The sequence below is a fragment of the Spea bombifrons genome, chromosome 2, assembly GCF_027358695.1.
Source record: "Spea bombifrons isolate aSpeBom1 chromosome 2, aSpeBom1.2.pri, whole genome shotgun sequence".
Lineage (NCBI taxonomy): Eukaryota > Metazoa > Chordata > Amphibia > Anura > Pelobatidae > Spea > Spea bombifrons.
This window is the reverse complement of record NC_071088.1, coordinates 80,358,177-80,382,091: the sequence shown is the minus strand read 5'-3', so window position 1 is coordinate 80,382,091 and position 23,915 is coordinate 80,358,177. Positions and strand designations below refer to the sequence as shown.

At 38.2% G+C, this 23,915-nt stretch overlaps 1 protein-coding gene across 1 annotated transcript in view; it reads left to right on the top strand.

The window, feature by feature from the left end:
* The window catches only part of LOC128473717 (dynein axonemal heavy chain 9-like), a 160,325-nt gene that overhangs the window by 86,346 nt on the left and 50,064 nt on the right, over positions 1-23,915 (top strand). Inside the window, exons 66-79 of the mRNA XM_053455969.1 lie at positions 67-617; positions 1,923-2,095; positions 2,194-2,352; positions 4,703-4,918; positions 5,637-5,856; positions 6,509-6,601; positions 6,828-7,004; positions 8,476-8,635; positions 9,074-9,222; positions 9,548-9,765; positions 10,342-10,482; positions 10,855-11,073; positions 12,042-12,156; positions 19,446-19,581. Coding sequence (XP_053311944.1) covers positions 67-617; positions 1,923-2,095; positions 2,194-2,352; positions 4,703-4,918; positions 5,637-5,856; positions 6,509-6,601; positions 6,828-7,004; positions 8,476-8,635; positions 9,074-9,222; positions 9,548-9,765; positions 10,342-10,482; positions 10,855-11,073; positions 12,042-12,156; positions 19,446-19,581 — 2,727 coding nt within the window. The remainder of the gene's footprint in view (positions 1-66; positions 618-1,922; positions 2,096-2,193; positions 2,353-4,702; positions 4,919-5,636; positions 5,857-6,508; positions 6,602-6,827; positions 7,005-8,475; positions 8,636-9,073; positions 9,223-9,547; positions 9,766-10,341; positions 10,483-10,854; positions 11,074-12,041; positions 12,157-19,445; positions 19,582-23,915) is intronic.

The window sequence follows — 23,915 nt, the reverse complement described above, 5'->3', positions numbered from 1 at the left end:
AATAATTGGTTTCCTCTACTAGTAAATATACTTAACTTTGTCTATATCTGTTTTATTTTATTTAAGTGAAAATCTAGTTGAACATGCAAGCTATCATATTGGAGATCTAGAAATGCTGACCATGGAAGAAAGAGAAAATGTTTGTCATCTCCTGTCATCCATGCACATATCTATTGTGACAAGTGATAAATCAACACAAGGGAAATATGGAATCATCACAAATGCAACATTTGAAAACTTTGTCCAGTGTTTTAAATTCTTAATGAAAGAGCAGTATAATGATGTAATCAAGAAACATGAGATGGCAAAGGAAGCACTTGGCCACATTGCAGAAAAGCTGAGGTGTCATGAAAAGCTGACAGATGATCTTTTGCATCAGAAGACTGTCCTTGAAGAACACAAGGAAGGGACCGTGAAAATCTTACATCAGATTGCCCAAGACAAAGCTGTAGTGGAACAAAAGATCCAAATTGTCCACCAGCAGTTACAGAAAATTAAAAAATTAAAAACTCTCCTACCTGAATATCAACTAGCACATGAAAGAGCAAAGTATAAGTGTTCTGCTATCTTAGAAAATATCAAGGAGCTAGTACATCGCATTGATGTAAGGGCTCTAGGTGAGTGCATCTCTGGTGTCCTTTTTTTAATGATGTGATTACATGATTTTACATACATACACATCTAAACAGCAGGATACCTACAAATTATGCTCTGAATAGACCATGTTCTGTTCATGTATCTCTTTGTATTTCTGTCTATAATGTAAGAGCTGTTTGCCAAACTATTTCTCTTCTCCAAACAGCTGTTTTTTCTTAAATTCCTATAAAGTGTGTCCATGTTTCTACACTTAGGCAAGATATATTGGCTCCATTTAAACTTAAATCCTCTAGGAAATCTACAAAATAAGTAAATGTAACCAACTAGCCAACATATCCTGTGTATAAGGTAGGAATAATTCTTGCTTGGAAGACAGCAAAAATTTGTAAACAGAAGCACAAACATAATTGCAAATTTGCTAACTATGTCATGTATTCCAGTGCCAGTCTTAAAAGTTTTCAGTGTTTCTACTTTCTAAAAAAGTTCAGTGAACTTGGTAAAATACTTATCTTAAAATGAATAGCAAAATATCCAAAAGACTAAAACTAAGTAGGACTCTATTAATTTTACATATGCATAAGACTACACTGAACACATATTATCTGAATAAACAATCTATTTTTAATACTATCACAACCCAATTTGGCTAGCTAACAAGATTGGCACACCACATATCAACAGGCTTTACTAGTAGAATTACTTAACTTCTCTTCTCCCTTAAGTTCATACTTGAAACAATAGTTAAAGTAAGAGTATTTAGGAGGATTATAGGGAATGTGTGCACTCTTTGTACTAGCATGTGAGGGGAGAACCGTGTCCTCTTTCACTGTAGGACTGCCTTTACTCCTGACAGGACACAGCCCCAAATGCCAAACCATGAGCATGGGCTGTCAAAACCTCTACAGGCCCAGCCTTCCATGTTGTCTCTCTGTTTTGTCAAGATGAGTGGTTATCAATTTATGATGTGATCTAGCATTGGGCTGTAGTAGCATTAATTCCAATCATTCTACCATGTAGTTGAGATGGAAAGTCTTTCTCCAACTGCTAAGATGATCTTCTTCCCATTTTCTGACAAGGCCCTGCTGCGACATATAGTATATAGAAAATATCACCAAACATCTAAAATAAATAATTATTCAGGTTTAAAGAATAGAAACAATATCCGGATCAGAGACATTCCAAGTTACTTGGATTAGCCTACACACCCCATTTTTAGCAGTAGCCAATCATGCTCAAATAAGGTACTTCATTCCAAAGGCACTTTTGCAATATGTAATGTTAGGAAGAGTAACACATTAGATGTACTTTTTTTACATTCACTATAGGAGAACTACGTTCAATGCAAAAGCCTGATGTGGATATTGAAGAACTTATGGCATCTGTCATTATTTTACTGAAATCACCTAACACTGACCTCACCTGGGCAAAGGGAGCAAAGAGGCAGATGGCAAATATTGACCGCTTCCTGAATGAGCTAATAACCTTCAGCAGTGCTAAGGTAATAAATATTGTAACTCGGTGTAGTTTAGGAAAGTATGTACATCTGTCTGTTATGATGAAATGCTCTTCTTACTCTTACTATGTTAATTTCCATAGATGCCTCAGTCCACCTTAGAACTTCTAGAAGCTAACATGAAAAAAGCGCAGTTCACACCTGAGAACATGGAGAGGAAGTCTGGTGGGAACGTGGCAGCAGGTAGCCTTATGAGATGGCTTCAAGGTGCAGTACAGTACTACAGGATATTGGCATCCAAGGTACATTTTTCAATTACCTGTATGCATTATGATATATATATATATATTGTCCATATATGAAATACAGCCATTGATGTTGCAGGAGTACAGATGACAAGCGTGAAGTTAAATAGCTTTTAGATAACAGTTATGTAATTATTTGTTTATGCCATTTACAATGATTACAGCTATATTTCCTATACATAACCTAAAATGCGTTTATTTTATACAGATGTATTAGTGTACCGGAAAGTACATTCTTGAAAGTGTCATTTTTTTTCTCTACTTCTTAAGTAAAAATACTCCTTGGGCATTAAGCCTTAATGAATTTGCTCTTTACGTTAGCATACTTAAAAGTGATCATGTTCAAAAGGCTAATACACATATTACGGTATCACGTAAAAGAAAAACAAATTCCTGAACTACTTTTATATGTTCAAAGAAAACCAATTTAAACTAATTTTGCCAAGGCCAAATGTCAATCATAAGAAGAAATATGTGTGAAATTTTAATTGCAAGATGTTCAGTGCAAATTTAATGAGTTAAATAAGAGAGGTGAGAATTCCAGCATTAGCTGCTCATGCATAATGCTGACTTAAATTGGCTCTCTAGAGGTGCAGAGAATTGCATTTGTAGAATTTACACACTGATAGAGCAAACGCACGGGACCCTGTAGGTTAAGGTTATAAATCAGAATCATTTAACTTCCTTTGAGTGATTGCTATAAAGTATAATGGTTCAAAAAGCTGGCTTGAGCTACAAGTGATTATTCTGCCTAGATTATTGAAATGGTACTCAATATTCATAAATCAGTGATCATTAATCCCCCAACTAGTTCCTGTCAGCTCTCTAAATAAATTTCCTGCCAGGTAATTGAGATTGAAAGTGATTTGTGTTCACTGGCTCTGAATTAAAAACAAATGACAGTCTTTTTGACATAGGGTTAAAATGGGGGCCCTGCCAGCCATTGTAAATCTCTTTGACGACATGGGGGGGGCAACATGTAAAACATTCCAGTGGATACAAAGTTAATAACCTGATCCCATTACCAGCAGTGGTTTATTACATTTTGTTTTGTAGTGCTGGATGCAAGTCTAGAAAATGTATCACTAGCCTTAGACTATGCTATGGACATTTCAGAATAACTCTCTGAGAACGGACAGCAACTTAATAGCCTGTCCTACGGTGTGTCCCTCCTCAGCACCATCAACATTTCAGTCTGTTCCAGGTCCAAGGGCAGTCCAGAACAAGGGAAATTATTTCAAAAATAATAATAAAAAAAGATTATAAAACCCCCCACAAGCTATGCATAATCTTAGGTAATCGTAGATGATTACGGTATGTGACATACTATAATCATTTATTTACAACTTACGTGGCAATCTTGGGTAGTTAATGACATTGGCATCATGCCACTTTTTTCATATAGTACGCTGACTTAATACTGTCTGTGCCCTTTGGCTCAAACTATATGTTATTTGTAAATTACAGAGCAAATCATGGATTTATTTAGCCTTTGATCAGTTCTGGGTCTGAAAGGTTCAACCGTGCATTGGCAGATGCTCGTGTTAAAATGAGTAACAAATCATAATGCAGGTTATTTCCAAGATAATCTCATTTTGAAGATTTCCTGGTATAAGAAACAATTAGACATAGAATATGACAGCAGATAAAAACCATATGGCCCATTAAGACTCAAGCTTTAATCAGCCCTTGGTCTAGTCTTAGATTTAGGATAGCCATATGCATATTCTATTCATGTAAAAATTCTTCAGCCTCTACAACGTCTGCTGGGAGGCCGCTCGATATATCTGCCATCCTCTCGGCAAAGTAAGACTTTCTTACATTACATCTAAACTTCTGACCCTCTAGTTTTAGATTACGGCTTCTTGTTCTACTATTTCTCCTCCCTTGTAAAAAGCTACCACCTGTATTTTGTTAAATCCTTTTATTTATTTAAATATGTTTTACTTAAGCATTGTGTAGATAACTGTTTGATTTCCTGCATTATGCTTTGCACTTTAGTTCATTTGAATAATGGCTTGTATTTCACGCTTGTTAAGATGTCAATATATGCATTTGAATCTGGTGCTAAGGGAAGGTAATGCTATATAATTAACGGTGTGAAATTGCAAATGCTTGGTTTTCTTTGAAAATAAATTTAATAGCTTTAGTCCTGGTATGTACTTGACATTGACAATGGAAGCGAACATCTTTAGGACTTAAAATATTTATTTTTATGATATATATTTTTCACATTTGACTAGAAACATGCCCTTTGTATATCGTATAAAGAGGAGTTCATGCTCAAGTGGCCATCATAAATTGGTTGTTGACCTCTAAGAGCAATTTTGTGTATTGTGTATTGTAGGTAAAACCTTTACAAAGTAAAGTGGAAGAAATGACTATTGCTTTACAAGAAGCAGAACAGAAAATGACAACTTTACAGCAGAGAAAGCACGCACTTATTCTGAGGCTAAGTGACCTAGAGAGGGGATTTGAAGAAGCCACCGTTCATAAAAACAAGCAACAGCAAAGGACTATTGAAATCTCCCAGAAGCTGGAGCAAGCAGCAAATGTAGCACAGGTATGTACTTTAACAAAATAATAAACAAAATAGAGTATTTGTGCAGAGTGGGCAGTAATGTTCAACCTGATTTTATAATACAGGTTTGGATGGATCCTTGAGGATCCCCTGCAGTGCATATTTTAAGGATCTCATCAGATGGGTTTGAGGGGATCAGTGTTTCAGAAAGCCACCTATACTTATGTGATATAAGATAGTGAACCTGCCTTAATGATGGGCTTGAAGAACATCAATAAACATTTAGGAGGTATAGATGATTTTGGCTGAAGAACAAATGGTTCTGGTACATCACATCAAATTGATTATAAACCCTCAAAATTATAGTTTTTTTAAAGGCTACTAAAAAACACCTTTCTAAGATAACAAAATTGGAGATTTAGTCACGTCATATGTCCATATTATGTTTAACCTACCACTACGCCAAAGTACTTCAATGTAGGTGGATCCTAAAACTAAATTTTGTTGCTTATATGGAGCTAAATGATGAAAGGGTTAAACAATAAACACAACCTTCTTTGCTCATATTTACCAAGGGTGCCAATATTTGTGGAGGGCATTGTGCATGTGTATATTTATATATATATATATATATATATATATATATATATATATATATATATATAGAACACAAAACCCAGTCTTAAGAATCAAATCATTTATAATAGAAGCAAACATGTCTTAACATTACATTAATTAGTAGTCTTTGATCTTTTTGAAGCTTCTCGAAGAGGAGAAGAAGAAATATGCTTTGGTTGTGAGTTCCCTTCCAGAGAGACTCAGTGGTATCCCTGGCAGCACAGCAATGGCGGCAGGACTAGTATCCTACTTGGGTGCTTATGAGCACAACTTTAGACAATTTATGCTAACCATGGAGTGGCCCATGGCGTTGAAAGAAAAAGGACTCCCATTAATGATCGATTCGATTGATCCTGTCAAAGGTATTTTTATACATGCAGGTTTTTTTTTTTTATCTTAGTCATGGGCAATGAACATGTATGGTGTGGCATGATTAGAATATACATATGCATTATAACATTATTGTGTATAAGACTGATTATCACATTTCATGTCAAGTGTAATGCATGAATTCAGACAGAGGCGGATTAAGACCAAAAGGAACCACAAAGGGCTTGGGCCATTGGGCAGCTGCCCCATTTGCCCTGTCATTGATTCACACGCATAATGATAGGATGCAACTGAAGACTGTGACATTTTTTTCCCATAGATTAATTGTCTGTGGGATCCTATATAAGGCTATGTGAGATCTGGCCATGGTATTTATCTCAATGAGTCTGTGGGTTTGCATGTTTGATATGCATGTGTGAGTTGTTTGAGCCATAGACTTTATATGCTGATTTCTAATGATAATTTTCGTCCGATAAGTTAAACTTTCATCCAGACTGCCCAATATTTCTCTTGTATCATTAAATAAGAAATTACTTTGATTTAGTTATATATCTTAACATAACAATTTGACAACACACAACACTGTATTTATTATAGTGTGTCATCTAAATGAAATTCTAAATTCTGTGTTTCTATGTTTGCCTCCCTGCGGAATAGAATAATATTTTAGTAATTGTTTCACAGGACGCTTAGTTGAATTTTCTGTTATTTTCACCTCTGAGTCTCCTGTGGAAAATCAAAGGAATGATTTGAACTGCAAAACAGAACAAGAAGCAAGTCTTGGTATGTTTGCCTGTAACTATTGTTCTGACACTCTGATATTTTGTTTGTCTAATAGCCATAAATTCTTTTAAAAAGAATACAAGAAAAATAACCCTATTGGCTACTAGTAAAGATACTCTTTTATTTCGGTATTTGTTATCGCTTATTACAAAGTTTTGATTCATCAATATGTGTGCTTCCTTTTATTTATATACCGTTTTATTTATTGCATGAAAAGAAGAAAGGATTGAAGATGGTGACAACTCGTATCCTGACCATATTGAAACCAACCTAAATAGGCTGTTGATGCATACAAAGTTCTCACCAATAATTACTGAGGAGTTATATGTAGACTACATAAAGGCTCTGTTAAGAAGAATTGTGAAAGAATCTGATATCAAAAGATGGGCAGCAAAAGGTAGATTAATACATGTCTCTTGTATTAAACTTTCAAAAAGTAACAGAGCTACCAAGTATGTATGTATTTAAAAAATTGGACCATTCTCCATTGAAAGCAGGAATTTTAAAGAAAAGTCGTGTAGCTTTCTTATGATGTAGGTATGTAACGTAGCTTTTTGTACAAGATAGAAATTGGAAATGTAGAAATTGCTACATAATACAATGAAGTCTAGAATTCATGATTTAGGGAGTCAGTACAAAGAACAAGTTGTTGTCTTAGTGCAAACAAAGTTTGGTCATTCAAGGGAGGTTGGAGTTCATTCAAGGTCCCCAGTAATGTAACACTTTAAGAATGTTTGTTACTCAACAAATACTCCCCAAGCCCCACTCATTCATCTGGTTTTGAGCCCCCCACATTCACAGCGGAGTGGATTCCAACTGGTCTACTCGTCTTACAGGGAGAACAGAGGCACAGATGTATATGCCTTTACATTCTTGACTAGGCAATAGATATGCCACTGATTAGGAAGAATAATACACATTGCCACTCATAGTACACGATTATCATAAAAAGTAAAACTATTATAATCTGATGAAGCATTTCTTTAATTGGGGTTTTGAAAACGAGAGAAGACACATTATGGTCACGATTTACATTTTTTTTTGCCAGTGCTAATAAACTACATGTTCCTCTTTAGACTTAGTGTCTTGCTCAGTGTCTAACATGTCTAATATGCAGCTGCCTGAAAACTATATATTTTTGAAAACACATTTTAATCTGATAGTAATAAAACGTTGGGAGTTTCCCTCTCAGAATTTGAATTGGCTTCAAATCCTTTGAAACAATAGGTTTATGAATCTGTATGTCTCACAAGTGACTAATAGACTCAATTCAAAATACTGATAGCAGTGTGCTGACTCACATCAAGAGTTCAAGCTTATCTGACAAATCTCTTCTGATGCATTCACAGAAAGCGGTCCCGTTAGCTTCAAATGTTGTTTAAGGGATATAATATACCTTATAAATTCCTAAATAAATATTGAAATACAATGAATTGCATTCTGCCCTGATCCCTCTATATGGTATATATTAGGAGCGGCAACATTGTCTCTAAATTAGATGCAGAGTTTTTGGCTATTCGTCAAATGTACTTGTACTATAATCATACTAGTTTAGCAACCATTAACACATTTTCATTTGGGAACTGTCATTTTATTTCTAAGGATATAGTAATAACTTACGGCCATGAAAAAATCATAAAACAGGGACTTGGAAAATGCTGAATGTTTTCTTGAGAGACAAAATAAATGTATTCTCTGCCTCTTATAGAATTGATTAAATTAGCGGCATCGTGTGGTCCCCATTTCATTATTATGCTTGGCTCACCTTGTTATTAGACAGGTGGTGACCTTGATGTAGGCCCAGAGCATGGCTAACAGAACGGTAATTGAACGGCAGTTCGATATAAACCTGCTTTACCCTTTTACAGACTGGACACCTCAGCAGATGGAGAACGCAGCTATACTTTTGTGTTCTTGGCAGCGCCCTGTGTTGCTGATAGACTCGTGTTTTGAAGCAGAGAAATGGGTTCTAGAAATTCTGGAGACATCTTTGGGGAAGTCTTTGTCTTGCATAAACCTGCAGGCAAGGTCAGTTGAAATTATCTGTGTAATGGAAAATCAAATATATGCATTTATGTGTGTATATATATAAGAAACATGAATATCGCAGTATAAACCCAAGAGAAAATGGAAACTATTAATAAAGTGAATATTTTTTGTTTTAATGTTTTGCTATATTTTGTTTTAATGCAGCACATTTTTGATTTTCCCAGGATTTTTTAATTTACATTCTAAGGAATGTTTCCACTTTCTGCTTTCTCTGTTTATTGGGTTAATACTCCTCTTTTGCGTTACTTTGCGTGACCATAAAATCAGAAATAGAAATGTATACAAAGCTATATGAATAATAATGGGGACGATCCATCAAAAGGGCTGCTTTATAAAAATGCACTGCACAGAATATTAAAGAACTTACCTGTAGAAGATTAGTGTATGGCAGATGTTATAGATATTTGTTTTTATCAGGAAGGATAGCAGCGTCTTGGCACCAATTGAAAAAGCCATTATATCTGGGACTCCATTGATTCTAAACAACTACAGCAGCAAATGGGATGACTTATTGATACCTCTCATTGATCACTGTAGCGCTACTGTGGATAAAGACAATCATCAAGGTAAGTTTTTCATTTCATGCTCCTAATTATAATTTATGTACCTGAACATCCAGTTATTTACTTTTTCCCTACTACGTTTAGTTAGCTAAGACTACTATTATTTATGAATCATTAGCAAATTGTTTGCATCATGCTAGTATGTTTTTGATCCCCAGTGCATAAATATGTTTATCTCTGACATCTTTACCTTGTAAATAGTGTTTTTATTCTCCAGTAAATCACTAGTTCACAGGTGAGTTTGTATAATAATTGCATTATCAAGGATTTTAGATGTATTTTATTTTTGGGAATTATTACATATAATTGAAACATGGTTTATTTCCAGATTCATCTTCAATTGTTTCGTTCAATGGACATAGGCTTTTGTGCTCAAATCAGTTTCAACTCTTCTTGGCACCGGCTGAATTAGAGCCCTGTTTTAATAACGATATAAGTGCTGGAACAACTATAATTAATTACGATTCCTCTGAAGGAAGTCTATTGGAATTGTTACTAAGAAGAGCTTTTCAAAAACTCCAGCCAGATCACCATCGCCAATTAATGGTAAGTGCTCAATCATCCACCTTGAACAGTAAAATCAAACATACTAAATTATGCCAGGAAGCAATTATATAGGTTGGTTAATAAATTGATATACAGTATGTTGTGTAATAAAAACACATGTTCCTACCATATGCTTTTAGTTGAATATCCTAGAACTACTATACTGTAAAGGCACCTAGGCTTAACATTGGTAGAATAGGGTTAGACATGAGTGGAAATGGGCCAAGACCACCACTCAACCATGTCCACTTCTAATCTGCTACTAAATATATACATTTGTTGTTACTTTGATAGTAGTTACTACCTTTGGACCGGTTCCCTCAAAAAGTTTGTACATTCTATGTTTGGGGCAACTTTGAAGGAGTTGCCCCAAACATAGCTACCCGTGCCTAAATAATTAATAATAGTCATTCAAACTAAATTATGGCTAATTAATAGACTTTAGATATGAATATATTCCTATAACACATGTAGTGGCATATTTATAAAGCCGGGAAGCCATGGGAATAACAAAGACCTAGTTTTTCTTATACGCAGGAATGACATACTTATCTAAGTTTTGCAATTGGGTTTTAGAAAATATCAAACTTTATAATGGAACAGCAGCAGACTCTTGAAGAATTGGATATTAAAACAAGAGAATGTATTTCTTCATCTGCTTTAAACAATCTGGATGATACAGACAACCTAACTGCAATCTTTGAAAAGAAGCGGACAGTAAGTGATAACATGCAAAGATATACATTTACCTTTCTCTATCGTTCTGCCAGGGACCATTTAAACCAGCCAATGACCAAAAAAATTATATTATACAATAGCTGAGGTATGTGTGGAAATTGTTTTTTTTAATGAGATTCAGCTTTGAACAAGAGTTTCTCTTTAAGGCGAAGGTTGCACATAAAGCAACCACTCAAAAGGTTCTTTAAAAGGGTCTGCGTTCAAGATTATAAAAAAAACCATGCATAATAGGAAACATAAAGCTTTTGTTTATGGGTATACCATATGCTTCTGAAATGTAAGGGTGTAAAAAGTATGATATAACTGATTGGAATTGCTTCCGTTATTCATTCAATCCATTTTTTTCCCAAGGTGTTCAAAGTGCTTGAAGAGGCTAAATCAGATTTTGCCGGTCTGCTGGTATTAAGAGACAAGCTTTATCCTTTAGCCCACCAAGGAGCTCAGTTTTATGTAATCCTCAAGTCTCTTAGGTCTCTTGCTGCTGAATATTATTTTTCTATAGATTTTTTCCTGAAACTGTTTGACTTTGCAATTGGAAGAATGAATGATTCACATGAAGATAATATACAGGTACAGCTTTGATTATCGTGCTTGCTGTAACATGCTCAGGTATTTATTTGTTTCTAATTAAAATATATATGGTAAATACGTGGAAAAAGCTCTGGTGTTTGGGTTAAAACATACAATTGAGATAGTGTTGGTCTACTGTTCCTGCATTGGAGTACACACAACTATTCTGATGATGAGCAAGAGTAGCTGGCTACCCAGTTTCTCTGAAACATGCCCCCAAAATGGAACGTTTGGGAACCTTCACTGAAGTAATATTTTGGGCTTCAGACCAATTGAGCCAAAGGCAGGGACTCCTTTGTATAGGCAACTAGCATCACTTCACCTTAACAGATGAGAAGGTATGAGGTCCTTTCAAATTTAAACTATTGTAAACTGTAAATATGAAATACGTCGACCTCCAAACAATCTATTTCCTTAATGAAGCAAAACTTCCCTTTTAAGCAATGTGAGCCTCATATTATAGAGCTGAGGACTAATATGTGCACCAGCCTTAAGCAAGTTTGTGTAGAATCAGATCGCTCACATGGGATGGACTCTGCTCGCTGCATGCTACTCAATACTTCATCTATGGATTCCTAACTGCCTTTCATGAGATTACATGACACAAATCTGCCATCCCCTTTATCATACCAGCAGTAGTCTAAGATTTATCAGATGCAAGGGCCAGGAAACAATCTATAAGCTGCTTGTTAAGACGCCTAATCCTATTTTACTGGTGAAAGTAAGCATTTCTTTGTGGACTGAAAGACCAAAGTATGGAGAAATTCATACTTTGCATCAGAGATCAATTTCAGACTTGACCCCTGTGTTGATCTATTCAGTTGATCAGCACCTCTTTGTTACAGTGGTCTGACTTTTTTTGTTCTACAATTTTGTTTTTCTCACTACCTTCATCTTAGTTGTTTATAGCAAGACATATATATTTATACACTGTGTGCAACCTTTTTACTTTTTTTTTTTTTACTTAGGTGGCAAATCAGGATTTAGTGAATGAGTCTCTTGCTGCACCTTACCTTCAAGGAACGAACCCAGAGCTTCATGTTCCAGTAGACCTTCAACATCAAAAGCAAGAGGAATCAGAAGGTAACATACATCAAATTGGAAGGTCTGAAAATATAACAAGAGTTGTAGCAGCAGAACTGAAAACCAAAAAGTCTCCCCATGTGTTATGTGATTTAAGGTTTTGTTGGCTTAGTTTGCTCACTTCTTCCTTCATGTCATCTACACCACAAGGTCTGGCGCATACTAAGGAGCATATATGAATCCCTAGTTGTGTTGCAGGAAAAGACACCAATGTCCTTTTAAACACAGTGCTTCCTAAAAGGAAGTCTATGGCTTGTAAATATTACTTTATTTTGAGTGTTCTTAATAATTATGTATATGATAGAAAGTGCTGTTACTATACTGTCCTCAAGCTCAATTGTATGCAGCGGCTGAGCACTTCTTGATTGTGTGTAGCAATCCATTGTATCCACCCTGGTGACATACTGCACAGTGCTTAGAAATAAACCAGCTGAGAAAATACCAGGTCATTGACAGTACGACGACAAGCAACATGGGGATGTGCAGACATGTGTCTGTTGGATTTCTAGACCCAAAATAGCTCATGAACTGGGCACTGCTCCTTACTGGGAATGATTTCCGTGCAGACTGTGTATGTTAACTGCTTGTATGCTCCACATCTGTCACATGGCTGGACTTGATTTAGAAGGTGAAACTACGTGACAGCTCAGTAATGCTATTTCATCTGCCAGTTTTCTGCCAGGGTAGTCTGTAATGTATTGTAGTTATTATCTACAACGGGAGATTTAAGTAATTGCAATATGATACAGTGCCATATGATTGTAATAACCAAGCATACAGTTTTTATTATGGTTTTTTTTTAGCGAAATACAGAGTATGGCCATCATCCAATTGCTATTTATGTACCTTTTGGACATTATTATGGTTTTACTCCTATTCTGTGACTGTGAAAGTGCTATAACAGTGAATGCCAAGTGGTCTGAGTTCATAGGTTTTATATATATATATATATATATATATATATATATATATAATCAATTTGTTACTGATTCCAGTGCAGCATTACTGTAATAATGAAACCATTTTAGTTGGAATAAAATCTAATCATGCATTTTATATATGCAGGTGGGGAAATGTTATTTCTTCTTAATAGGAACTACAGACATCTGGGTCTTGTTTAAAAATACTTTACTTTTACTTGAGTGTCCTTTCACAATAATTTCGACTGTGTATTGGCTTGGTGGAAAAAAAAAAAGGCATAAAATTTAGGAAAAGAATCCCACATAGTATATTTTGGACCTCAAAGTGAAGTCTGCATATAGTTAGCAAATGTAATGTGCAGGCTCGGAAAGGATAAAGCATCAAATGGTAAAGGTGCTATGTGTGCAGATTAGATGGAAGTGTTTGAGGGAACGTACTGGGTTTGCATAATGAGCTGTGAGAAATCCCACCGGAGGTTGTTAAAACAGACAGACAGCCTGTGGTAAACAAGAAGGAAGGTAGACTTTGAAAGCAGATGGCTTTGAAATCCTGGCAAGTGACTGTTTCATACCTCAAAATCTGTAACTTCAGGACAAGGTTTATTTCCCCCCCTCCTCTCGTGTACATATTTTAAACCTGCGTTTTTTTTTTAAAGATAATAGCATTCTGTTTCTAATTGAACATTACTTGTACGGCTGACTGAAAACACATTGAAAGATGAGAGAAATTAGCACTTTAAATGGTCTCATCAATACGTAATTGACACGTAATGCCGCAAATGGAAGATATGTGTTATGGCGGGGGCGAGAGTATTTAACAAATGTATTTGTAATATGTGTGGTGGGGTTGCTGCAACTGTTTAGTTGGACCCAATTTAAGAAGCTATTAGGGACACTACCATTTAACCTTATTGGCGAATCACTGTGTTAGACAGCATTGTTTTTTTTATACATCTTACCTGTTATTAGAAATGTGTTTGTATGTTTTTTTTTATGTACAATAGAAAAAAGGAGTGTATAGAAGCGCAATATGTGGTGCAAAATAATACAATCCCGCTTAAATAATAATATAGTGAGTGCAGCTAAATCAGGAACAACTCCACAATTTATTCAAGTGATACATAGATAAATTAAAAAAAGAAACAGTTTAGCACACATAAAAAAAAGGAAAAGTCAGCAGTACTTCCCATATTGATATTCTAAAACATATGCTTGCAAATCTGTTAATATGTAGAAAAAAAAAGAAAACAAAAAGACAAGAGAGATTAGTATGGTCAAGCTCAAAAAGTGAATTTTTATGGTTAGTAGGAGAGACTCTTTATAGAGCAATTACTGCTCTAACTAGTAGATGTCAGATGCCTTAAAATCCTGAAGGTGTCCAAGGTATATCCATACCATACCTAGTAAAACCCAGAGACACCAGGACTAGCGTTGCTTCTCCAGTTCTCCAGGTCAACTCCTGAATCTGCCGTGTTGCGGGAGTGGGGTACTGATATGCCCCACTACCCGCCTATTCCCCTTTAAAAGGGGGATGTTTCCCGAGATGTCAGAGGGGGTATGGTCATATCCTTATGATGTATCCGAAATACAACTTTTAAATAGCCTCACAGACTAGAAACTCCCTAAAAAAAAAAATAACCAACAAGAAAAAGAAGTGAGAGCGAGATTAAAATACCGTAATATGTTTAATATTCAATACAATAAAATATATCTCTTATGTCTGGAAAAGTATGGTTTAGTGCATGTTAGTATATGCCTGTATGTATGCGCTGAAGAAAAACTGCACCCAGGCACCACTAACCCTAGGCTTTCTCTGTGTACCCATGTATACTACTCAACTGCCATAGTGTACTCATCTACTTACTAAGTGTGCAGAACATGAGACAACGTGAAATTCAATGTAAAAAAAGAGCTACTAAATGGTACATTTAATGGTACACAATTGAAAGTAAATTTGATTTACTTCCTAAACAGCAGATTGCCGTGAGCTGACACATTTCAATTTACTGCATTAACTATTTATTATACATAGCGAATCAGATTTTCTTACAAGAGAAACTCTTAAAATGGATGTAGAGCTGGGTGGTGAGAAGAGGTTCTCCCAAATCACCATTTAAGAGATATACCCCAAAACAGACTAAACTCCATTTTTCTCTTAAATGTGATATTATAATGGATTGTTATATTGTAAAACACTAGAGGGCAGTAGCACCCCACCTAGCCATTTAAGATCTAACAAAATCTACTAGATTAATGGGGACAGATTGTCTTCCATTAGGAAGATACCGCATTTGACATCGATTGACAAGACATCACATACAATATTAGAGGCTGACATGAATTAATAGGGCTGAACATATGTGGGGTTTCCTTTGCGAGTTTTTAACATATTGCTTTTACGGTTCCATATGTTATTAACACTTTAGCTTGATTTTAGTCTCACAGGCTTGTTGTGATTGCCACCCAGTAAGAGTGTAATGTAGTTTGGTAATCATAGCAATTGTTTCTGCCTCTCTGGAATACAATAGGGGATAATTTGATGTAGGCTTAAAATGTTGCTGCATGATTTAAGCTAAATTTGATTATTTGAACTTTTTTTGTTTAAAATCAAGTAAAACAATATAATTTTCATGCAAAGTGACTATTCTTTGCATAATAATTCACTGGTAGTTTAATTATTTTATGATAGCATTAATGGTTACAATTACGGAAAGCAAACACAATGAAGGAATGAAACAATAGGCTCAGTTCAGTGACCCCCTCTACACCTTAAAGGGCATCTCCCATTAATTTTTCATTAAAATACATTTTCAAAAGTATTAGGCTGTTTTATTTAAAAAGAGTTCTAGTTTTTGCATGATGAAATGTTTTCTGGTTGCTGCATCTTTGTTATTTCTATGTGTTTTTTCTGTGTTATATTAACTCAATGTACTATTATTAGTTAATTTATATACAGTAGCTCCATCATATTCTGCAGCTCTGTTCAATAAAACATACAAAATAGTACATCACCTAACTATTTCCACCTAAGAAACAAAAGGTATGGAAGCAGGGCCGGCCCTGCCATGGAGCAGAGTGGGGCAATTGGCCCAGGCGGCATTTTTGAAGAGGCGGCACTTTGCCGCCCCAAGCACCTTTTTCTTTTTTGAAGCGGAGGAGAGAGAGGGGCGCCGAGTGGTTTTCACTTATCAAGTTGTCAGTACCCGCTCGGCGCCCCTCTCTCTCCTCTGCGAGCCCTCTAGCTCGGTGCCGGCTTGTAACGTTGAGCACTGGAATATGACATCATTTCCAGCACTCAGCAGTAAAGCAGCGCGCACCGCGGCAGAGCAGGGAGACTCTCGTCGCAGGACTGCTGGAAGGTAAGTGAAGTACAAAGGGAGGGTAGGGTAGATAATAGGGAGGAGGGTAGATAATGAGAAGGTAGGGAGAGGAAGGGTAGATAATGAGCAGTGGCCTCGGCAGGGGGGGGGGTGTTTCAAACTTCGCCCCAGGCGGCACTATGTCTTGGGCCGGCCCTGTATGGAAGGAAAAAAGAAAGAGCAAGGTCAGAAAATGGACAATTAGGAAACAGTAGCAAGAAATGGCAAGGTGTAGTAGTAGTAGTAGTAGTAGTCTAGATTAAAGCAATTATTGGTGTCAGAGGGCCCCTTGAACATACATTCGTAATCCCTCAGAAGATAAACCTATGCTTCCTGTGGCAGAGAGATTACATCCTTATTGGTACTTTATTGTGTTATGATGTCATATCGGTCTGACTGAGGACCAGCAAAGTTGGTAAGCTTCAGGAAAGCAGTAGGAAAGTTGCCATTGCTGTTAAAGACACAGCTCTTTATGCTTCCTTCCACTAGAGCGACAGCACTGGGTACAGTGCTGCTAGGTCCATGATTTATTTTGCCACTGGATATTAAATATATATTTATATGCATTCATGAATGTTCTCTTTAGCCAGTTGTTGAATGATTCTGCCAAACTAATGTTCTGTGAGTCAAAGCGATATCTAGCTTTGGGCTGAATAGTGTGTAGGTAATCATCTTTTGTGTTTTGATACAAAAGGAAGGCACCTCTATTTGTCAAACGCGCCTGATCCCAGAAGAGGATTACATGTTGTTCAAACATCGGACGTTTTAATTTATTCATTTGTTTTAAACGTGAAGTATTTTTCCCCAGCAAGATAACAGCATACTGTACAATGATGATGAACTATATCATAGCATTGTTTATTCATCAAACAATAAGGCTATTTGTTTATGGATGGGCAAACACAATGCAGCCTAATGTTTCTTAGATTTTCATCATAAATGATTTATGGGCTCTCTGTATTTGCAGTTTTAATTACCATATGAATATAAAGCAACATTAGGTAATTAGCTGTACTATAATTGTGAGCTGAGAAAACATTCATCTAAATCGCTACATTGCTTTCAGTTGGGTGTCTGCAAAGACCCGGTGCAACACTAAATATGGTTAAAAAGCATAAAACTAAGTTTAAAATACAAAAATCTGTTTGCCCTATTGTGAAAAAAGAAGCGCCCCTATTATAATCTGCTCTCTCTGCTGAGTGCTGGTGTTGTATCCCGGAGCTCCACCACTTAATGGTGTGCAGTCCCAGGTACACAGCTAGCCACAGTTCTCTACATTGTAAAGGGGCTGGTTAAGGAGGGGCCTTCCTTATACAGAGCCCATTGAGCAATGATACACGGAGGAGCTTGATTCCCCAATAGTTTTGCATTAAACCTAGTTAGCATACCTGGGAACTTGTGGGCTCCGGCTACCCAGAGCACACCCTTGCGGGACACAGCCATGACTGCCCACTGACATCCGTGAAAGTTCCAGCTTGATGTTGTGGGAAACACCTCCGTTTAAAATGAAAATAGGCGTGGAGTGGGGCATTTGAGGACCCTGCTCCCGTGACCTGGAGGATCCGGGTTCCTAAGTATGCTAGTTAGGCCTTACTGTCTTTACCTTTATATTTTAATTTTCAGAAGCTTTACCTTCCTGTTACGAGAAATGTTCATCTCCGAGATCCGCTCCCATTTAAGGAAATGCTTAACAAGATAATTCAACATTTACACTAATAGAGTCAGATACATTGTGACCAATCAAATTGCACCAACAAGGACAATATGGCCAATCTTGAAGAAGGTGGGGAACTCCCTCCTTTTTTTTATGTGGCGTATATATGTATTGTTAGTAGAGTATGTTAAGTACGTTTTTGTTTCTTGAAACAGAAAAAAGGAATCCATACATAACATTTTGCATGGGTGTCCCTTAGTTTCTGTTTTGCTAGCGTGACTTGCATGCAGTAAATGCATGGTTTGCTACAGTTTACACCCATAAAAGTAGCACCAAAACAATTCAGGTGTGGGAGGGGGGTATTCTGCCTCAAGCCTTTGTTACTCTAAACACGATATTATGTGAAACTTAAAGTTAGACACATAAGAGGGAAACATGCAAGTGGTGGGAGGAAAAAACATTTTTAATCAGTAAAGCCATTGGACTGCCCCCCACTGGTAGTCCTCCTCCATTTTTTTAAATATCACATAAGTAAATGAAGCACGTATCTTACTGGAGGGGAAAAAACATCCCTTCACGGATAAGCAATTGCAAGGATTGAAATGCTGAGTGATTTTTTTCCATTTTTATTGTTCCTGGGAGGCAGTGAATTAAGATGAAGGTAAAAGAAATTTGAAGATAATTGTGTAATCATGGGGAACTTTGTAAAGCAAAGCCTCTAGCAAACTTGAGGTAGTAACAAAAACTGCTAATGAGTTGCACAGGGAGATAGAGAGCAAGTTACAGTGATCTTGGAGAGATGACATGATCACAACATATTAATAGCTGGTTGAATAAGACATTTACTCAACCTATAGGATTTTATTCTGGTTTTAGTAGCAAGTGCATATCTTGGAATTTGAAACTGTGGTCGGGGATATTCACAAGTATGCAGATGCATTATGCCAGGTCAGCTTAGCCCTTCTTGCAGGAGATGCTCACTGCAGTTGACCATTCGTAATGCATAGTGAAGTCGGGGCTTTGAAGTGTTCAGCTACTTTGAAAACCTCTGGTGTGTAACAGTTTAAAATGCCCAGGGAAATACCCATATTTGAGATCACTCACTTTTTGATATTGTGTTTTATGGTTTTGGGGATGAAGAGAAGCTTGACCAGACAAACTTACATGTAAATGGTCTCCAGAATTTCAAATTGTAAGATCTTTGAAATCTTTTGTTACCAATATCAGTGTGTAGTACAGGACTGTGATTGTAGTCAAGATTATACTTTACCTTTCCAAGCAGAAAAAATGGCAGGCCATATAATCCATGGCTTGATTAAACTAATCCTGCTTTTCACCATACTGTACTCCCCACAGATACCGTACCTGATACAGGACCTGATAGAGTGGAGTCCTGCCGCACTGCTGGAGTTTACGGCTTCAGCCTATCTTTCAATCAGATTAGGAAGCTGATGGATCAATTAACTCAGGCAGTGTACCAAAGCCTGATTCAGTAAGTTGTTTCATTTACAGATAATGTATACTAATGTTCTTTGGAAATGGAAAAAAAAGAATACTATAAAATGTCACTCAACTGAAGGAAAATACAAAGCCTAACTGGTAACTGAAAGTCAGATGTATCGTGGAATTCACACATCATATGTTGTGATATAGGGAGAAATACACTCGCAAGATGTAATGAATGTAGGACAAGCCATTCATTAAATCATTAAAACGCAAGTGTTCTTTTTGGGCGCATGCCTCAAGATTGTAAGCTTGCGAGCAGGGCTCTCTCCACCTAATGTATCGGTTTGTCTTAGTCTGTCAATTCTCGTCTCGTCATACCCCTTGAATATATGTATTGTATTAAGTGCTGCGTAAACCGTTGGCTCTATAGAAATAAAACAAAATAATAATAATAAAAATGCAATACATAATGAGATGCAATCAGTGATGCTATGAGCTAAACTTGATTATTCAATGTAAGTTGTTGCAGAAAAAGATGTGGCCATATAAATAAACATTAATTTGACATTTGAATCTTGATAAAACCGCTGCAACATCGTTCAGTCAATAGTGGAGACCATAGTGAGTAGTACATTAACACTTCCCAACATTCAAGTGGTAGGTTAAAATAACTTTGTGTGCCAAAAAGATGTTAATGTTTTATTTTTTAAGCATTTTAGGTTAACAGGAATATAAATAAACCTTCATAATTTGATTCAGTGAAACAAAACAGCCTTACCTTATAGTCATGATCCAATTTCTTGAAATGTATTTACGTTGTACATTATACAGTATTTATGGCGTACAGGAGGATATATTATAGCTCACTTTTAATTAGACTTGGGCACCAGGGGGCTCTTCGTGTTCGTCTTCGTGCTCGTCTTCGGGGAAAAAAAAATCTTCGTATTCCGCGAATATTCGCCCGTTCCTGTCTTCTCTTCGGGCGAATATTCGCGGACATTCTTCGTGCTCGTTTAATCTTCGTTTTCCTCCTGGTTGCCTAGCAGGGGTTAATACGGGGTTAATAACACATCACAGCAGCAGCAGCTGCCGTGAAGGTACGTGTGTGCAGCTCTATTGGTCGTTTCGGCAGGGGGCTGGTCTGGCATCAACGAGTGAATTGCAGAACTGCAGAATGCACTTCATTCGTTGATGGCAGGCGAGCCCCCTGCCGAAACGACCAATAGAGTTGCACACACATACCGAGGTGTACTGTCCATAGATGTTTAATAAAAGAATAGGGAATATTTTACATTTTTAAATTGATTTTGGACCACTTTACATGCCTAACATTTGCTACCTATTTACAATGGCATACTTTGCAACAACCCAACTTACTTATTGGACAGGACTGGAAAATAGCAGGACTGTCCACCAAAATCTTGGGTGTGTTGGCAGGTATGCTGATGGAAAAATGTTGGACAAGAACTAAAAAATAGCTTAGGGTTAATGTACGGTTATGTTTAAGATTAGTAGCAGTGCACTGGTTTGGTTAAAGATGGATTATGTCTAAATAATAATAATTTAATTTTAATGTTTTTTTTTAAAAAAAAAAATAGGGGTTTATTTAAATGTATTTTAAAGTTAGATTTATTATTTAGTACTTGATTATATTTATTAAATGTTTATAGTAGCGTTACCTACCAAGCTATAACTACCTATGTGTATTTGCATTTTGCATACCTAGTTTAGCTAAATTAGATGGGACAGGACTGGAAAAAAGCAGGACTGTCCCTGAAAAAGTTGGGTCTGTTGGCAGGTATGTGGATGGAAAAATGTTATAGGGTGAAGTGTGAGTTATAGTGTTAATGTAATGCTATTAGTGAGTGAAGGCCAGGGCAAATAACAAGGAAAACGTCCTTGTGTTTTGTGCATTGTAAGTGTGTGTGTATGTGTGTTATGTGTGATGTCACTGTGTGTTATATGTGTTATATGTGTTATTGTGTGTGTTATGTTTGGTTGGTTGTGTATCAGAAGGAAAATAATGAAATGGAAAAGGAAATGGGAAAGGCAAATGAGTGGGCAATTGGCGACCCGCTCACCTGTTTCACCCCAGGGCAAAGCACCCAAACACTGTCAGTCTTAGACGTTTGGCAGCAGACTTCCAGAGCTCAGACACAAGGCCCTAGCGTAAGCTGGCCACTCCGGCGGAGGTAGCAGGCGTTGCCACACCGCAAACAGAGGCAGCCAGGGGGGAGAAACTGCCCTTACCATTAGGGACATTTTGGGCATGACTCTAGCCAGGAAGCGAACTGGCAGAGAAGAGATGCTGGCACCACCACCAGCAGCAGCATTGAAAAGGCGAATGAGTGGGCAATTGGCGACCCACTCACCTGTTTCACCCCAGGGCAAAGCACCCAAACACTGTCAGTCTTAGACGTTTGGCAGCAGACTTCCAGAGCTCAGACACAAGGCCCTAGCGTAAGCTGGCCACTCCGGCGGAGGTAGCAGGCGTTGCCACACCGCGGACAGAGGCAGCCAGGGGGGAGAAACTGCCCTTACAATTAGGGACATTTTGGGCATGACTCTAGCCAGGAAGCGAACTGGCAGAGAAGAGATGCTGGCACCACCACCACCACCACCACCACCAGCAGCATTGAAAAATTGGAAAGGCGAATGAGAGGGCAATTGGCGACCCGCTCACCTGTTTCACCCCAGGGCAAAGCACCCAAACACTGTCAGTCTTAAACGTTTGGCAGCAGACTTCCAGAGCTCAGACACAAGGCCCTAGCGTAAGCTGGCCACTCCGGCGGAGGTAGCAGGCGTTGCCACACCGCAGACAGAGGCAGCCAGGGGGGAGAAACTGCCCTTACCATTAGGGACATTTGATTCATGACACTAGCCAGGAAGCGAACTGGCATCGAAGAGACACTGGCACCACCAGCAGCAGCAGCAGCAGCAGAATTGGGAAAGGCGAATGAGTGGGCAATTGGCGACCCACTCACCTGTTTCACCCCAGGGCAAAGCACCCAAACACTGTCAGTCTTAAACGTTTGGCAGCAGACTTCCAGAGCTCAGACACAAGGCCCTAGCGTAAGCTGGCCACTCCGGCGGAGGTAGCAGGCGTTGCCACACCGCAGACAGAGGCAGCCAGGGGGGAGAAACTGCCCTTACCATTAGGGACATTTGATTCATGACACTAGCCAGGAAGCGAACTGGCATCGAAGAGACACTGGCACCACCAGCAGCAGCAGCAGCAGCAGAATTGGGAAAGGCGAATGAGTGGGCAATTGGCGACCCACTCACCTGTTTCACCCCAGGGCAAAGCACCCAAACACTGTCAGTCTTAAACGTTTGGCAGCAGACTTCCAGAGCTCAGACACAAGGCCCTAGCGTAAGCTGGCCACTCCGGCGGAGGTAGCAGGCGTTGCCACACCGCAGACAGAGGCAGCCAGGGGGGAGAAACTGCCCTTACCATTAGGGACATTTGATTCATGACACTAGCCAGGAAGCGAACTGGCAGAGAAGAGACACTGGCACCACCACCAGCAGCAGCAGCAGAATTGGGAAAGGCGAATGAGTGGGCAATTGGCGACCCACTCACCTGTTTCACCCCAGGGCAAAGCATCCAAAGACTGTCAGTCCTAGGCGTTTGGGAGCGGACTTACAGAGCTCAGACACTAGGCCCTAGCGTAAATTGGCTACACCAGCGGAGGTAGCAGGCATTGCCACACCGCAGCAAGTGCAACCAGGGGGAGAAACTACCTTAAACATTAGAGAGAAAAAATTTAACTTTCCAAGCTAAGAGCTGGGTAACCCAATTTGGGCAGATTGAATTTAAGAAAGGCAATCTGCTCCATCAGATGAGGTGCCATGCGTGAGCGCTGTGGACTCAGTATGTTTCCAGTCATAGAAAACACGCGCTCACTTTGAACAGTGGTTGGCGGACATGATAGAAGCTGCTGCGCAACCCATGAGAGTGCAGGCCACACACTCTTCTTTTCATCCCAGTAGCTAAGAGGATCAACATTAGGAGCAGAAGGAACTTCACAGAGGTAAAGTTTGACCATTTCAGCAGCACTACTCTCCTTTCTGCTGCTAGCTCTGTCAGATGGTCCAACTATACTGCCAAGTGCCTCTTCCCAAAACGCAGCTGCTCCACTCAGCTGTGTTGTGCTGCTTGTGGCACTGCTGCTGATGCTGCTGCTAGGGGTAGCAGACCACATCATCTCTTCCTCCTCCTGCACCTCACCCTCCTCGGACAGCATTCCCATTTTACGCTGCCAGTCACGCACCTTGTTGACCAATTGCTCCCGGTAGCTACTGAGAACATTGAATTTCAAAGCTAGCTTTCCCTTAATTCTTGGATCACAAAGGCACGCTAGCATCATTTCGGGACTC